The sequence below is a fragment of the Acanthisitta chloris genome, unplaced genomic scaffold (assembly GCF_000695815.1).
Source record: "Acanthisitta chloris isolate BGI_N310 unplaced genomic scaffold, ASM69581v1 scaffold6618, whole genome shotgun sequence".
Lineage (NCBI taxonomy): Eukaryota > Metazoa > Chordata > Aves > Passeriformes > Acanthisittidae > Acanthisitta > Acanthisitta chloris.
Genome location: NW_008686364.1, coordinates 1,884 through 19,937, shown reverse-complemented (window position 1 = coordinate 19,937; position 18,054 = coordinate 1,884). Strand labels below are relative to the sequence as shown.

Sequence of the window (18,054 nt, the reverse complement as noted above, 5' to 3'; positions counted from 1 at the left end):
TTTCCTATGGGTTTAATCTTTCTGGTATGGTTATAAGCTGCTTTCTTAATTTGTGCATCTGCTATTTTTATTTTTTAAATCTTTATTCTTTCTGGTTCACAGGCACATATCTTATTGTAATAACAAAAAAGAAAAAAGTAGGTGAGATTTTCAGTCATGCAATCTGGAAAGCAACAGACTTTGACATCCTCTCCTACAAAAAGACCATGCTGCACTTAACTGATATTCAGGTAGGTGCATTGATTAGAGGAGTGTGGAGGAATGGTTCCTTATGTTAATGTCTATTACCACAGGACCTAACTGATATGATTTTTTTTTAAAGAAGCTCTTTGAACTATACCTTTTTTTCTGCTTTGTTCAGGCTGCTAGAATTGATGTAGTAATGGGTATAGATGGCTATAAAATTGTGGCATTCAAGATGATGAACTGGCATTGTGCAACTTAGAATATCATCCACAGTTTACGGATGTGTATTTTTGCTCTTTTAAAGATGGCCAATCATTCTTATGCTTGCTATAAGCTGCATTGCTGTCATTTTTTCTGTCTTGCTCAGTTGCTCAGTTAGCAAGGAAGAATTGTTTGGGGTTCTTTTTTTGGGAGATTGTTTAAAACACATGTACTGGACTGATAAAGAGCAGATGAGGGTGTCTAATGAATGGAGCTGGTTTTTTTGTTTGTTTGTTTTGGGGGTTTTTTACTGAACAGTTCTCAGGGAAGGTAATAGCTTCCTTTTTTCTTGGATTTTGTTAATATTAGTTCAGTATCAGTAGCTATTTACCTCACAGGAATACTGTTCTCTGCTCTCCACTGTTCTTGCAGACTTTGGTTGCAGTGTGCTAGCTGCAAGTTATCAGTGAACTGGTATCAGAATTGCAAACTCATGGTTTCCTTCTTGTATGGTAATCCCTGGATGATGTCATGTATTGCTAGCGCACTAGCAAAATTCATCTCATCACTTCAAAAAGTAGTGGTAGCTTAATAGAATAAAATACTTGGATGATAACATGAGAGTTCTCTTCTGTCCTCTTTTCTCATCTCAACAGTTGCAGGACAACAAAGTATTTTTATCAATGCTTAACCATGTCTTGAGCGTGGATGGGTTTTACTTCTCAACAAGCTACGACCTAACACACACTCTGCAGCGCTTAGCCAACACGAGCCCAGAGTTCCAGGAAATGAGCCTCCTAGAGAGGGTAAGGATTTCATTTTGCTTAGTTATCTGTGTCTTGGACACTGTCAGTCAGTTTTGCGTGGCTTAAGTTTACTTTATGCAGATGATGTTTAAATGATGTCAGTGTGTTAGCCAAACTATTAGGGGTTGTGGCTGAGCATAATAGTTTGCCCTTCCTTAAGTCCCATAGCTTGAGCAACATGATGTTCTAGAAATCTGTTCCAATGTGATGTCAGACTTCTAGATCAGACAGTTAGAAGTACTTTGTGCAGTGTGCTTTAAATGGATTTAAAAAATCCAAAACAGTTTGCCAATTCACCTCTGATTTTAATATTGAACTCTTCTCATTGCCATAAGAGGGAACTAAGCAGAAAAAAGTGAGAGAAAGCAAGTAATTTCCCATCTGATTCCAGGTCAAAGGAGTAATCCAAAGTGGAACAAGCAGCAGTTGGCTCCATATTCTTTTCCAGAATAATGTGGAATAGAACTGTGGGGTTTATGGCTGTTGGTCTTGGATGTTGTATTCTGTCTGAAGTATACCAATTCCTTATGTTTGAAGAATGAGTTTAATATGCTACTTTTGTCTCAAAGACAACAGACAAATGCAATTTGAGCTAGAAATTCTCCTGTGTTTCCAGAGTTCCAGAATCCTTAGTCTGGTAACTTACTATACTCCAAAACCTCGTAAAACCTATTGTGAACCTTGTATGTCCATAGCAGTTTTTGTTTGCCAAGGAGTTGGCAGTGGCGTCAGGAGTTGGTGTGTCTTAGTTACTGGAAGTATTTAAGCTGGGGAAGTTATAAGATTTTATATACACTTTTTTAATACTGGAAAAAATTATATTTGGGAACAGTTCTGCATCATCACATGCTGCTCTGGTAGTGCTCTTGCCAGGGAGAGCAGTTGTGGGCATGAAAGGATTGGTTTGCCTTAAAATTGTGGTACTTCAGGAGGTTGTTTGAGAGGCAAAGTACAGTAGAAAAAAGACATCAGTTTCAAGTAAATTCAGATCTTAGATGGTTAAAATTTTTTCAATGTAATTTCATACTCCTGTGGCTGCAGTGTAATGGCTTAGCAAAAGGGTGGTGGCAATTTTGGAGACCTCCAGTTTATCTCTGCAAGAGAAGCCTGGCCTGTGGTTGGTGTGTGGGTGCTTTGTTGTTTTTTCTTTTATATCTGTGTCTTTTGGTTTTTTTAACAGTATTTGTAGAAGGAAACAACCCCAACATAGAGGCACCAAAGCATTGTATCATGTTCTTTTCTTGCTGCAGGCAGATCCACGGTTTGTATGGAATGGACACCTTCTTAGAGAGTTTGCTGCTCAGCCAGAGGTAAACACTTTGGAATGATTGTATTAATAGATAACAAGGATACTTTTACTATATGTTTGCAACAGTTTCCTGTAATTCTGTCTCTTCTTTCAGACAGAATATAAAGTATAAAGTGGCTATTTATCTTCTAGTTTAGTACAGTGAGACTTTTGCTTTCAAACTTCCAACATGATGTCAGTGTTGTCAGTAGTACATCTAGGAAGCTGACTTTTGCAAGTGTCTGCCTTTGAATCATGGAATCATCAAGCCTGGAAGAGACCTTTAAGGTCATCAAGTCCAACCATTAACCTGTCACTCTGCCGTAACCCCTAAACCGTATCTTCCAGTGCCAGGTCCAGATGCCTCTCAAATGCTTCCAGGGATGGTGACTCCACCACTTCCCTGGGCAACCTATTCCAGTGCCTGACCACTCTAAAGAATCTAGATACTGTGCTGTGCAGATACATGCTCATGTAAACCAAAGAGGAAGTTACACTGCACAGCATATGCTTCTCAAGTATTTTGAAGTTTAGCTACTCATTTATCTTCAGGTACAGGAAAGGTTCAGCTTGTCCCTTTTTTTTCCCCAAGACTCTCACCTCTTTCTCCATGAGTGCAGTTTATATTCCATTTGCCTAGTGAATAAGGTCATAAAGCAGGTAACAAAGAGTAAGACTGACAGTTTAGATTCTTCCAGTTTCAAATGAAGACCAGCACAGTGTAAGCCTCGAGTTCACTTAGTCCAGCAAATACAAGTGCCTGACCATAAGCCACGACTGTATACCTTAATGGCCAGACTGATCTAAGCTCCTTCCTACTGGAGACATCAGATGTGTGTTAAACTGCTTGAATTGTCTGTGCTGCAGCAGCCTCTTCTCTCCATCAGTGCTTTGCATTTATCGAGGCGAATGACGCACTGCTGCTATTTCTGTCTCGGTAACCTGTGGAGATGTGCTGTTCCATTAGACAGCACTGTTCCCAAAGGCTGGATCGTGCAGTGCCTCTGGAATGCAGAGATGTTTTGGCAAAGGGCTGTTGTGCATATTCTGCAGGCAGATGACTGGGTATAAGGTTTAGATAGTGCTATGCAAACAAAGCTTGGGAAATGAGCGAGAAGCTGTGGTGGGAACAGCAAGGAAAGCCAAATGTGGCTGGTTAGTGAAAACAGACGTAGGAGGTGAGATACAGAAGCTGAAAAGGGAGCTAACTGATATGTGAGGGGAAGTATGGCCTAATATTGACTACAGGTGGTTTACTGCAGGAACAATTTTAGGTAATGAGGTGTGGGATGTCTGACTTTTAGTATTAGAAAATGTTAAAAGTTTTAGTGAAAGGCCAAGTTACGCAGGAGTGGCAGGGTGAGGAAAACCCCTGGAACAAGGATTTTTAGTATTAATCACATAAAAGTATTTCTTACTGAAGCCCTGTGATATTAACTGCTATCTTCATACATCCTACTATGGAGGTAAAGTAAATACCATGTCAAAAGGTTTTCAGCATGTACTGCTTTATCTCTGGCATGTTTGCAGAAGAGTAATGCTATGTATAGGAGGACAAAGCAGCTTGCTTTTTGTCGAGGCTGCTTAATTAGGATTAGACTTTCACTTTTTCCTTCCTGCTAATAAGGATTACATATATTGCTGTTTGTCTTGAACTTTTTTTCTCCGAATTACTGCACCCTAAACAAAAAGTAAAGGATATAAAGTATATGAAACTACCACAAAACATTTTTTTTGGCTGCTAGTGTTTAATGCTTTTAACATGTATGACTTGTGTGTTTCAGATCCATAGGTTTGCTACGCCAGTGATGCATGGATGTATCCTTTCATGTTGTAAAACTCAGTGCTGAATATGGGTAGTCCAACAGTGAAATGGTTCTGGTGAGGCTGCTCTATTGCTACATTGTGCTCTGTGATAGTTGGCAACGTCAGAATTGAGTTATAGTTTGCTCATATGTGAGCATTACATGTTGTTTGGTAGCCCACTGATATGTTCACTCCCTTGAATATTCTGCTTTTACGGCTTAATATACTTAATTTTACAGGTGTGGTTTGCATAACTCTCTTTCAGTGGGATTGAAGGTTAGGATTGATATGGCAAATGGTTTTATATCAGCCTTAGTACTTTTCTGTCTTGCTATAAGGATGCATTTAGTTTGGATATAAAATAAGGGAGAACAGTTTGGACTTGAAGGAGCGATTATGGATGTTCTTGTTGATGAATAGAAGGATCAGAAGTTCTGCTGAAAGCTCCTGGGATGCTTCTCCTAGGCAGCTGCTTTTCCAGCACCAGTGCTTTGGGTAACAGCCTTTTTAGCAAAGCAGCGATGAGTTTATTTCTGAGAAGGGCTGTATGCTGCAAGTAAGCCAAATGCTCTCTGGAGGCAGTGTGCCTCATGCAGTGTGCCATCAGCAGTAAGTCCTGGGTAGTTGCTCCTGGCCTGGCAGCGTGAAAAGGACTGGCAAGACTAGATAGAGCAACTCATGCCACATTCTCCTTTGTTCATCCATTGCAAAGGCCCTCAGGTGTGTGCAGGGAGCGACTTCCAGATGGAATTGGTTGATCTGGTAGGACTGTCAGCAGCTGGCAGATCTCCAGTCCTCCTTTCCTGTGACTTCATGTAATGGAAAATATTGTGGGTGTAGGCGGAGAGGCAAGGAAAGATAATGAAACAGAGCTGTCAAAACAACCTAATCGCTATCCTGCTGGTCCTGGGTGAATTGCAATTAACAATTGCAGACTGCAATTAACACCTTGCTCTGTCCTGTTTTCACTATACAAATAATTAGCATAAGTAAGGTATGTTTTGCTGTAATTCTAATCTAATCAAGCACCTTAGAGAACCCAGGAATGTGAAGAAACTGGATTTCTAGTGATAAAAATGCTAGGAAGTGCCCTAAGCAAGAACTTAGGAGTTACCCTAAGCAGTTATTTCAGTAAAATCAAAGATGCATTTCTTTTTCCTCATGTAAACCTCAATATACTTTGTTCAGCTGTGTGGACTGGGATTCTCATCTTGCAGTGATGAGAAATAATGGACTTCCTTGGGTAGCTGGGACTTTGATCACATAAGGCCCTAAACTGTATTGCCCTTGCTGTTCAAAATAAAATAAAATAAAAAAACCTAAACCAAAACCAAAAAAGCCCTTCTAAAGAACAAATTATGTCTTTTCCTTTTTTGTGTGTGTAAGTTGCCAATAGCAAGTTGTTGAGGACACGAGGACAGAGATTGAAGACATAAAATAGGCTGATTATTGCCAATCAGCTAAGGTTAGAGGTAACCTTTCTTGCAGAAAACTGTTGGCTGTACAAATATTGAATTAAAGGGTGTAAGACCTGGCAGTAATTTTCCAGGAAAGCAGAGGAATAGGTATTTTTCAGCCTTAATTTGTGAATTGTGAGGACATTGTGAGTGGGGACAATTTGTGTTAGATTTTCTTAGTTCCTTACAGACAGTACTGGCAGAAATACATGCACAAATCAAAATGTTCGTTGTGTGCAATCAGTGTGCTCGTTAACATAGCTTAGGTGCTCACATGTGACGGAGCTGCTTTATGTCCCATTTGAGTCATAACTGTAGAATCTAAATTTCACTGTAAAATTTGCTGGGTTAAAAAAGAAGATAGATCATTTACTTTACCAACCTTGAGACAAAGTATCTAGATTCCTTATAGAATAGAAGACTGCTGTAGCTTTCAAAAATTGGCCCTTCTGATCTTTTGCTTGCTTCTTAAAGTTGCAGGTTTCAGTAGGGGCAAAGGATGAAAGCTGGGGAGTCTACCTGGAGAAAATTTGCACTTTGCAAATGCATTTACAGGTGCAAGGTATAACACCTCAAGATATTCACACTTCTAAAAGCCTAGAAAAAAAGTTTTGTAGTGGTATTTTTTGTTAAAGACAATAGGCACAAGAAAACGTTAAGGTAGTTTAATAAAATTCTGGATGAGATGGATGCAGTACTGAATAGAATTTCAAATGTCAGTCCGTTTAAATGATTTTATTTTTTTTAACTGGGACCATAAGACCCAGGTTAATCTTCTTTAGAATCAGATTTTCTCAAACTTAAAGCAGTTTTAATGTTTGCTCATCAGTGACATTGCTGTAGGATGCCTGTTTGTGGTGTGCATGCGGATCCCAATATTGTTACTGTCTCTCAAGTTTAATATTCAACTGTTCATAGCATCATAGTATGTTAAGGAGTTGGAATGGACCTTACAGGTCATCTAGTACCAACCATGGGCAGGGACACCTCCCACCAGACCAGGTTACACAAGGCCTTTTCCAACCTGGCTTTGAACACTGCCAGGGTTGGGACATCCACTACCTTTCTGGAAAACCTGTGCCAGTGTCTTACCACCCTCACCGGAAAAACCTTTCCTCCTAATATCTGATATAAATTTCCCCTCTTTGAATTTATATCCATTGCTCCTTGTCCTATTAGTGCAGTTCCTAACAAACAGTCCCTCTCCAGCTTCCTTGTAGGAACTTCCAACTGTGTTAGTGTAAGAAATGTTTATAAAGTTCTTTGAATGTAATCACTTGGTTCCTTGATGTTTCCTACCTCTTGATACATAAAAAATACCCTAATGAAATGTTGGGGGTTTTTCCTTAGTGCTGTTCATCAGTTATCACTATGCACTCTTGCTCTATCAATGGCAAGTGTTTTGACTGGCTGCTTGTTTCCAGAAGAAGCTGTTTCAGGGCTGGTGTACGCTACTATGTAAGAGGTAAAATAGAAAATCAAAAGTACTATGAATTCCATGTGTACATGTTACTTCCAGAGTAATTGCTGTATAATGTCTTGTACAACAAAACATGCTTAGTTTGTCTCAAGAAATCCTTACTCCAATGAAAATACTAGGAACCTCTGTTATGAACTGCAGCATGTTCTTATAATTTATTAAAACTGATTGTTCTTTATTCCTCCTATAGACAGCTACAAAAGTTTCATAGTGGTTTGTAACACATTACTATTTTTATGGAAGTAAAATACAAGTGTGTAATAGCCTTTTTGGCCTAGCTGTAAATCCGGCTAAGAGCATCATCACTGGTGCTGGCAAGGGAGCACTGAGTGGTGTTCTCTAATTGTTCCAAATAAAAAGTGAACAAGGAAATGGATTTAAACTACCTTCTCTGTTCCCAATCCCAACATATGTCCTCTTGAAGAAATTAATCAGTTTCTGCAGTGCTGTTGGTATTGAATAGTGAGTATTTCAGCATCAGAGCACTGGTATTTTATTTTGTATAAAATTTGTAGTGCTAGAAATATCAAAATGTGTCAAGGAGAACTGTGCTGCTTCAAGTTAAATTTGGTGCAGATCATGTTAAACTTTTACCAAAGGTGTGTTCAATTTAACATCTTCAGGCAGCTTTGTGCTATCATCAGGATTTCTGTGAGGACTTAAAGACAAGGTTGGGAAGGCTTTGCTGATGTGTTGTCACTGTTCTGCAGGCAGCCTGAGCTAGTTAACAAGGTCTTTTTTCTACACAGGCATTGATTCAGAAGGGCATGCTGCAAACTTTGTTGAAACAGAACAAATTGTGCATTACAAGGGAAGCAAAGCATCGTTCGTTCAGGTAAAGTCACTGTGTGGAACTGCTCAGTGGCTTAAGATCTATAGATTTATATCTCTGTCTTTCAGTATAGATTGCATACATGATATGCATGCTCACAAATAAACAAAGCCAGCCTGCTCTGTTTTTAAATCTCAAGTGAGTTTGTAAGTTCTGTTGTTTAAAACCAGTTCCATTCTTTTGCAGACCCGTGGATCAATTCCTTTTTTCTGGTCTCAAAGACCAAACCTCAAGTATAAACCAAAGCCACAGATCAGCAAGTCAGTAAATCATGTATGTGAATGTTTGTGTCTTGGGGTTCTAATATATTTCTGGGCTGATATTGAGGCGATAGGGTAACAAACTGTAATCAGAAGAATAAAAATCAGCAATACTGGATTGAGCTTTATGTTTTAGAAGTAGTAGCAAGAAGCTTTGTGCTCCTTAAGATGAATTTAAAAGACCCAGACATCAGTGGGAGTAGTTTCTCTTTGGATCTTATTTGCAGCAGTTTGAGTAGCTGTACAATACTCCTTATGTGTAGCATGTTTAATAAGGAGATCTAAGTGGACTGGAGGGATCAAAGTAGAAATATATTGGCACAAAAGAGAACATCAAACACTTTTCTTAGTTGTAAAACCACCTGTGTGTGGTATCATCAGAAATATGATAATGGAGATTCCTTGTGAAGCATAGATCTTAATAGTGGTGTACATCAGTCAACACATTTCCTTTCTCTTCCAGATGGATGGCTTCCAAAGACATTTTGACTCGCAAATAATTAGCTATGGAAAGCAAATGATTGTCAATTTGGTATGCTCTCACTTGTTCTTCCTGAAAAAGCTGTTGTTCTTTTAAGCAGGCTTTTGATCAATACTGTCTTTTTTCTTTTCTTTATTCCCCTTTTTCCAGGTTAACCAAAAAGGTTCAGAGAAGCCTCTTGAGCAAACGTTTGCGAAAATGGTAACCAGCATGGCAAATGGAATGGTCAGGTACATGTGACACAAAACATACCATTTCATGTCACAAGTTAAGCACTGTCTCTGAGACCCACGGGGTGGTCAGTTCTTTGGGGGCCTTTACCAACCCTCTCATTTGTTTGCATTTTATTTTTATGAAGTAACTTCATGTGACCCATGGCCCTACAATTCTAAGCAGAATTGAGACTGTGAAGCACATGTAGGACAAGGAGGAGACAGGCAGAACAAAGACAGAAATTCAGAGGACAGTATTGGAGTCATAGTATGCAGTGAGAGCTGTGGAGATCTTCTGCATTTTAGCAAAAAGAAAATCATGCCCTGTAGAACTAGCTTCTGACACTGCTAACTTAGTAAGGGAGTGCTGAGTGTGAGCAAAAATTGAGATAAAGGAGGGAACAGTAAGGGGAACGTGTAGTTTAGATGCCTGAAGCTCAGTGTAACAATGGGCTAAGAGAATGGAGAATGCACTTTAATCATGAGAAATGCCATCTCTTTGTGGGAATACTGAGTGCAGTACACAATTTTACGATCTGTCTGTGCTTGCTTTCACTAACTTCTGGAGGCAAGGATAGCATCCAACTCCCACAGATACTTGCCACTACCTTATCCTTGAAATTACTGCACTGTATTTGTTACTCATATGTGTCAAAGGGCAGAAATCCTACCTGTAAGCCAAAAGGCATCCTGTTTTAATAAGGATTCACTTTTAAGAGTAACTAAGAAAATGCTGCATATAATCAAGATGCCCTTATAAATCCTGACATACTTTGAATTTTTCCAAGCTTCTTTCTGCTTGTATGATGTCATACTTGCTGCCTTCTCCAGGATAGTTACAGATACCTGTTTCATTTCTCTCTGCTGCTTTTGCTACCCTCAGGGGGCATGTTTGTGTCTTACTGGTGTGTGGATGGGTACTCTTATTTTGTTCTTATTGAAGACCACCACTTCTATGGTGGGCTCTTTGCTCATTCTCACACCTAGGCTGGTGGTGATACCTTAGCTTGAATTCCACAAAGTTTGTGGAATTCTGTGCGTCTTTGCTATAAAGCTATCTGGTGGAAACCAAGATGTAAAATTATGTCAGGATGTGTTTTGGTGATGTTCTGTGTATGTTCAAAAGCAATGTTTGGCAGCCCCATTTCATCATTGCTACCAAAGTTAGTTGGTTTTGATGGTGTTTACCTGCCAGACTGAAAACTGAGTCTTCAATACTTGTTTCAGTGTGTGTATACCGTCTTTCTTCATGCAAACAGTCCTGAAATGTTGTCGAATAATAACTTTGGGATTATAAATGCTTGGGGGAAGAAATGTAATGCCCTGTAATTCACAGCAAATATACACATACAAATGTTCAATCAAGCCCCACACTCTATTTAGAGTACTTCTTACCATAAATGAATTGGCTGTTAAAATCTTGTTCCAAGTCAGTAGCTGTTTAATTTTCTTATGATAGAGTTAACTGTTGCAACAGTACCTGTTTTGGGTTGCTAGAGAGCTATCAAGGGAATTATGCCAGCCAAGAATGTTGCATTTCAACACCTGTTCAAAGTGAACTGAAGTTCCCAATGCAGTTGCTTGGAAGAGAGAGGGGCAAAAGAATTCTGATGGGGAGGAGAGGAATGAGATGAAATAAGATTCATATACCTTCTGTACTTTCTGGAGGAAAAACACTAGCTAGAACATAGAATGAGTAACTTGGAATTGAATGGCTGCTTCGCCAGACTGGTGGCATCTTGTAATGAAATCTGAGTGTCACTAAGGGCACAGCTGCAGGAAGGTTACAGAGCACTGACAAAATCCACAGATTTGCTGGAAGCAGTCTCTAAAGAAAAGCAAGTATTGTGTTTTACAGATCAACCCTTTGCCACAGGGTTTTCTGCAACCTTCACTGCAGTACACATGTAACCTGAAAAGGTGCTTCTCTCTGAACAGATACGTGGCGTTTGACTTCCATAAAGAGTGCAGTCGGATGAGGTGGGATCGACTCCAGATTCTGATGGATAAACTAGCAGACCAGCAAGATGAGTTTAGGTAAGGCTCTGCAGTACTTTCACTTCTGTACTGTTAGAATTAGATCACTTCCTCATGGTTGCCTTGTGTTAAGGGCACAGTAAGACAGACCTATGATCTTCTGTGAAGAAGATGCATTTGTGTTCGTTAGTGTTTGCATATCTCTGATCTCTTCCTGATACCACCTGCAGGGTTAGAGACCTGGTGGGGGCTAAGAGGTAGAGCCCTTGTTATGTCTTAGTAAAGTAGTTCTGAGAATTGTAGCAACTCTTGAGTTGTGACAACTTTAAGGGTGGGTAAAAAGTGAGGAAAAAAAAAAAAGTGTGCATACAGCTGAAGCTATTTTTTGAAGAAGTCTCCTTAGATGACATTTTTTCCATCCAACAGTAATTCTAGGTGTCATTGACAGCAAACTGTTCTACCACACAGTGTCAGACACTCATTGCTCCTTTCACAGGCACATGCAAAACTGGTTTTTCTAACACACATTGTTGTCACCAATTTTTGGCACTGGTTAACTGTTGCTAATGTAAGTAACCTGCAAGGAGACAAACTCTCATTTTTGTCAGTCATATAAACATAGACTAAATGTCCAAATCAATTTAAATCCTTTATTCCCACAAGTGTGTTGCTTTTAAGCACTTCTTGGTCTTTGCTACCTGTAGACCTGTAGTTTGCTAGGGAAATGGTTTACTTTGTTCTGCTTTTCTGATTGCTTCCTTCCTGTTTCTGAAGTCTTGTGCCTAAAGTACAAAGACATTGTAAAACTGGCAGTGGGATATTCTGTCCTAACAAAATAAAATTAGGTGAGCTGTGGAGTAGAACAGGAGTCTTGTTCACAAAAATCTCTTGCCTGAGATGAAGGCTGTGGGAATAGTATACATTAATCAGATGACAGTGGATATTCTCTGTCCACCACAAAATAAAGCCTTAAAAACATACAAAGGTCTGAAGAATAAATTGGCTTTGAGCACTTCAAATAAGGAGAAGTAAGATTGCTGTGTTTTCCTATGCAATAAGGATCCTCCATTCTGAGATTTAATACTAGATCCCATAACGTGTTTGCTGGCACCTGCCATTGGAGGCTTACAAAGGAACCGAGTTGCTTTGAAATGAAGAAAAACAGAGGGGAGAAAAAAGGCCACGTGTCTCCAAACCCAGATACAAAATCAAAGACTCTTCCTCAAGATTATGCTGCATCTACCTTGCCTTTATATTTCATCTAGGGTGGCTATTGCTTAAATAGGCACAGAAAAGTGTTAAGTTCTGAACTTAGGAAACAGTTCTGCAACCCCAAGGGAGCTAAACAACACTATTTCCTGCAGGTTAAATCCAGTTGTGAAAGATCTGTCAGAGAACAGCTAGGTTTGGGGAGGTGTTTTTAAAACACTTTTGAGTGCTTCTATAGGAGGTACAGCACTTACGAGTAGATGTTCCTGTCTATAACATAGTTTGTTATTCTAATATCAGTTCTAGGCAAAGCTTTGGGGGGAGTAGGGAGAAAATGAAGATTTCACAGGTGACATTGTATTCTTTAATCGTACAACAATGTAAAACTTGGTTTAGCAAAACTAATTCTTCAAGAATGATGAAAATAGCTTCTAAAAGGACAACAAAAAGTTGAACAAAGTAAATTCATATGCTTCTAAGGCTGTTGATTGTAGTACTGCATAACTCGACTTAAAATCTTAAAATGCTCTCTGGTAACAGTGGATCACATGTTAGTGTACATTCAGAGTTCATTGTGACATAATGGAGTAACTTAATCTGTAGAATATGATCAGTAAATCTTTAGACAGCTAGAGGTTTCATGCTGTGGCAGGACAAGTGTAGTTCTGTCCCATTCACACATCCAGGTGATAACTGGATTAGCATATTTGTTTTACCAGCTCAGTATTGGAATATTTGCATGCGATTCAGTATTTAAAATGAGCTGTGTTATCAACTACTGGAAACACCTGGTTTAGTTGATTAAAAAGATTGAGGTAACAATTAGCATATGCAGTTGCAAGAGGGAACATTTGGTTCCCCTAGATGATCACATCATGGAGAGAATAGTATGTGACAGTAGCAGAATTTTCAGTTTTGGCCTTAAGGAGTCTGAATACCTTTCTGGAAGAAGTGTGCATGACAACTCGTGTGAGCTTTTATGCATTGCTGGCTGGAGTGAACCTGGTGACCAGGTGTATTCAAACCTGGTTACACCTGCTGTTACGTTCTGCTAAACGTCTTGATATCTGTGGAGCTCGGGCACTAAAATAGCTGGGAAAAAAGGTACTGATTTTTGTCAGGTTTTTTGCACCAGGAGCTGCTCTTCCTGGTGACTTAAACTCAATATTGCTGCTTGGCTTTCTAAATAGTGAGAGTGAATACTGCCCTGAGATTACTAAATCTTCACCTATCGATGCTGTTTTACAGTATGGGAGGGGAAGAATTCAGGGAGACATCAACATTCAAAGACACATGGCTAAGAGCTCTCCATATGCTCAGGATAGGTGTGTTGTGGTTTACATTTCTGAAAACATGTGGTTTATATGGACTGTTATCTCTAAATACTTAGGTGTGTTGTGTGTGTTAGTTATTTTCTAGTGGATTCGGATGGTAAAATTGAAGGAATATTCCGCAGTAACTGCATGGACTGCCTTGATCGGACTAATGTGATCCAGAGCTTGTTAGCACGCAGATCTCTTCAGGCCCAGCTTCAGGTAAATGTTTTATTCTTGTTTAACAAGCTGGAAGAGAAGTGAGACTTATTTTGGAACAGAAATGTAATTTTAACACTGCAGTAAGAGCTTGCATACCTGAACTACTATACTGCTTACTTGAGATGCTTTGGCCAGACTCAAGATTAATAAATACAGCTTCTTCTGAAAGCAAATCTTAATTTTTCTTTCAAACTACTAATGAGCCTCAATCTGCTCTGTTTCAGAGGCTAGGTGTTCTGCATGTGGGACAGAGGATTGAAGAGCAAGCAGACTTTGAGAAAATCTACAAAAATGGTAGGCTGTTTATAGAGTGCCAACAATGACTTTTGTCCAAACAGAGTACATAACTTCCTTAATATTTCTTAATGTTTTCCTATTCACAGCATGGGCTGATAATGCTAATGCTTGTGCCAAACAATATGCTGGAACTGGTGCCTTAAAGACTGATTACACAAGGCAAGTCAGCCTTTCTTGTAAAGGCCTTCTGGGGTTTGGGGTGTTTGGGATTATTTATAAATCTTCATATCCAAGAAGATTATTAATTTGGGGCTTAGGCCATAAGTTTGGCAATGGTAAAACGTCAGACTAAAATCTACAGAACACCATTCTTCACTCTGTTTATATGAAAGGAGAAAAGGCTATCTGGAAATAAAACCAAGAAACTGCTGTCAAGAGGCATATTTATTTTGTATGTTGGAGAGAGGTGTAATTTTAATTTCAAACTTTGTTATACATGTATGTGGTAATGCAGAGCCAGCACTAGATAAATACATTCCCAGGCAGGTATTAGTTTAACATGATACATGTTCAAACATGACAGAACTGTAAATCTGAAATTATCTTCCTCAATCTATAAATGTATTAACTGTTTTTCACAACTTTTTCAGAACTGGGAAGAGAACTCAGTGGGGCTTAATAATGGATGGCTGGAACTCATTGATACGTTACTACAAAAATAACTTTTCTGATGGATTTAGACAAGTAGGTTAAGCTTTTAACTGTGGGGAAGTGTATCTGATAAACATTGCTGTGCATTTTAACTCTTGCCTTCCCTTTCTCTTCCAGGATGCAATTGATCTTTTCCTTGGGAATTATTCAGTGGATGAAGTAGAACCTGCTAGTCCTCTACATGACAAGAAAGATTGGAAGTTCTTAGCTGTGAGTATGGAGACTTTATTTGCAATTGGAGAAACACAACCCTTTAGTCCCTCGCTTCACGTGACTAAGTAGGACTTGTCTGTTGAGTCATGAAGCATCCCTTAAATCTGGTTGTGTTTCTATGACACCTGCTTATAGGAATAAACCCAGACTGTTCCCTTGGCAGAAAATGGAGTGTCCCTGAGGTATTGGAAAAACTGCTGCTTGCTTTTTTAAAATCTGCTGCATCAAGTGGAGAGGGTGATTTCTGCTAGTGACCATCAGTGACTTTTTCCTTCTGCAAAAGAATCTTTTGCAGGTCTTTTCTCACACTTCATGCGGAAGTATAGACTGTAACACACAAAAAAACCCTTTTATTTTTTCACCCTCTCCCTTTTGCTTTGTGAAATGGGATCTGGGGACTTGGTGGGTTTCACTAGCACCTGGTGCTGGTTTGGGTTTTAAACAAAACACAAACCTCAACGTCTCTGTTAGTACACATAAGGTGAACTTTACTATATAGTAATTGAACACACACTTCCAAATTCTGGAGCTATCCAAACTTTTGTTTGTACCTGACAGCAGGTGAATTGAGTATTAAAGCAACATCATTGCACAGCAAGTAAACAGCTTTGCAGTACAATTAAAGGGAAGTAAGGAGTATATGTGCTGCTATAAAAAGTGATTCTTCTTCTTCTCTTTCCTCAGTTGCCTATTATTATGGTGGTTGCTTTCTCCATGTGCATTATTTGTTTGCTAATGGCTGGTAAGTCACTATTGAGTTTAATTTTCTAACATTTTTTCTGTATGGACTTGCTATAAATGATTGCCAGTAACTATTCAGTATTAAACTGCTGCTCAGTCGTTCTAAAAGGTGTTTGAGCATGGCTCTGGAGGGCTGAGAGTTAGCATTGTATCACTGATGTGGAAAAGACTGAGGTACTAGAGAAAACATTGTTAAAGCTTCTGTAGAAGTCACTTAAAGGGTGGTTAATTGTTCCCAAATTTAGTTGCACCTGAGTAGCCATTTAGCTTTATTGTAGGCTGGATGAACCCCCAGAGGAATACCTGTCTAATTTTGGGCAGAAAGACAGTTCAGAGCAGTCAGGTATAGACACAAGCCTGTTCTGATGGTTGTTCCCGTGATATAAATCTGTTGGTAGTGCTGAAGGTTTTTGCCTTCTGCTTTTGCCTTGAATTTTCTAGCGTTGGTGCCAGTAGAGTTGACTGACTTCCATAGATGTCTGTTCTAAGTGTTCCAAGAACTGTATGGCAAACATGGTTTTCCTAGGTAAGGAAATAGAAAAAGGAAAACCTGCAGTACCTGTGAAAGACTTTGGACTTTATTTGACAACAGATCTGAGGGAGGGCGTGAAATACTTTTCTTTTGTGCTAAAATAAAACTCTGTGATATTTGGAGATAATGAGCTAAGATGTTTATCTGACTCTTCTTCACAGGTGATACGTGGACTGAGACACTGGCCTATGTGCTTTTCTGGGGAAGCGCAAGCTTTGGAACTTTTGCTATCATCCTTTACAATGGCAAGGATTTTGTAGATGCACCCAAGCTGGTCCAGAAAGAGAAGATGGACTGAATTTGTGTGTGTGGAAAGCGGCTTGGTACTGAGGATTCTTCAAGCCACACTTGGAGTCTCTACTGACTTGCTTTCCACACCAAATAGTGGTCTCCTGAACTTTTTTCCTTGGCATTGGTGGGGGGGGTGGAGGAGAGGAAACAATGTCTGGTGGTGGTGATGGTAGCTTTCAACTGAGACCTGACTTGACAGTCTTAGTTGCAATGGTCTTTGGAATATTGCATTAGTGGACAGGGCTCCATGCTTTGTGGGGTAATGCAAAGATGAAAGCCAAGTATTTGGTGTCTGGATTGTTTGAGAGCTTAAGTGGACTGCTGAAGCTTGTGGTCCACCTGGGCTGTTTCAGCTGTATCTTGTCCTCTGCCTTGACAGGACAGAGCTCTGATGTTAACGTGTCAAAATACCCAAATGTTGAAGCATTAATAATGGAGCATCTGATAGTGGACTCTGAACAAATATGGCTTCATACCAATAAAAAGTCTAGGTCCAGACTTACAGCTGGATTACATTTGTTGTGGTAAAGTCCTGTGTTAGAGTCCTTTGTGCATATTTGTGTGTGGATTCTTTTCACTAAATACGAAAGACCTCTTGAATCCTAATGCTCTTCTAAAATGAGGTTTTTTTGTCCTGTCTTGTTTATCTAGAACTGATGCAATATTCTGCTAATCATTGTTCGGGTGAAAGGGCAGTGTAGTTGGATGTTCCTGAAGTTGCAAATGTCTTGCACTGTTTCAATACTACAGTCTCCTTATGAAAATTCAGTAGTTAGTGAGGTTAAAATATAGAATTTTCTTTCTAAAGATGTAAATGAAAACAAAGAATGTAAAAGTCCTTTGCAGTGTTTATTGAACCTTCCTTATGCTAAAGTTCCAAAGTATTCCATTACGTTATGAATGGGTCACAACATAAAAGATGAACTTCACGTTGTTTTGCTAGTCAGCTGCTTCTATCCTTGGTTATGTCGGGACAATTCACGACAGGAGGAGTAACAACCTGAGGAGAAAGTGTTTAGTCTAAACTCCGTGTTTGCACTTGAGAGCAGCAGCTTACTTTTCATGCATGATACTGTAACACACTCTTTAACAGAAAACAGAAAAGGAGAAAAAAAAAAAGCTGCAGACTAATTCGTGCTGGTTAATGTGTGTCTTTTAAATTTAGTGCTTCCAAGCTGTATAAGGACCAATTTTAAACTATTTTGTCACTTATTTTATATGGTTTGCTCAAAACCAGCCATGGAACTTGCTTAAGACGCTGTGCATTGTTTAATATTTCCTGTAAGTACAGCTGTATATTCAGATTGCCAGTATAAAATTTAAACAGGGGCAAGCGAGAAACATGTAGAGTACTACTAGGACTAGCACAGTTGTCACTATGGAAGCTAGGACACAAAACACTGTTACTCCAGTGTTCCCTTGTGTTATAACTGAAAATGTGTACAGATTTTTTTTTTTTTTCTTTTTTTTTTCTTTTTTTTTTCAACTGTTCATTTTAACCTTGAATGTTTCTGGAGGCCTCTCTGGGTTTTGTGTAAACTTAACCTGTTCATGAGCACTAGTACTTGCAAAATATCTGTTTGCTTCTAGATGCTGTAA

General features: G+C 39.2%; 1 protein-coding gene across 1 annotated transcript in view; it reads left to right on the top strand.

Moving 5' to 3' along the window:
* Positions 1 to 17,543, top strand: part of SACM1L (SAC1 suppressor of actin mutations 1-like (yeast)) — a gene marked incomplete at its 5' end in the record, with an annotated part of 20,805 nt that extends 3,262 nt beyond the window's left edge. The window contains 17 exons of the mRNA XM_009080081.1: positions 103 to 230; positions 1,044 to 1,193; positions 2,444 to 2,503; positions 4,266 to 4,299; positions 7,108 to 7,209; positions 7,974 to 8,059; positions 8,243 to 8,329; positions 8,780 to 8,848; positions 8,948 to 9,027; positions 10,948 to 11,046; positions 13,604 to 13,730; positions 13,955 to 14,024; positions 14,114 to 14,186; positions 14,618 to 14,711; positions 14,796 to 14,888; positions 15,576 to 15,633; positions 16,326 to 17,543. Coding sequence (XP_009078329.1) covers positions 103 to 230; positions 1,044 to 1,193; positions 2,444 to 2,503; positions 4,266 to 4,299; positions 7,108 to 7,209; positions 7,974 to 8,059; positions 8,243 to 8,329; positions 8,780 to 8,848; positions 8,948 to 9,027; positions 10,948 to 11,046; positions 13,604 to 13,730; positions 13,955 to 14,024; positions 14,114 to 14,186; positions 14,618 to 14,711; positions 14,796 to 14,888; positions 15,576 to 15,633; positions 16,326 to 16,462 — 1,547 coding nt within the window. The remainder of the gene's footprint in view (positions 1 to 102; positions 231 to 1,043; positions 1,194 to 2,443; positions 2,504 to 4,265; positions 4,300 to 7,107; positions 7,210 to 7,973; positions 8,060 to 8,242; positions 8,330 to 8,779; positions 8,849 to 8,947; positions 9,028 to 10,947; positions 11,047 to 13,603; positions 13,731 to 13,954; positions 14,025 to 14,113; positions 14,187 to 14,617; positions 14,712 to 14,795; positions 14,889 to 15,575; positions 15,634 to 16,325) is intronic.
* Between the last annotated feature and the right edge of the window lie 511 nt (positions 17,544 to 18,054).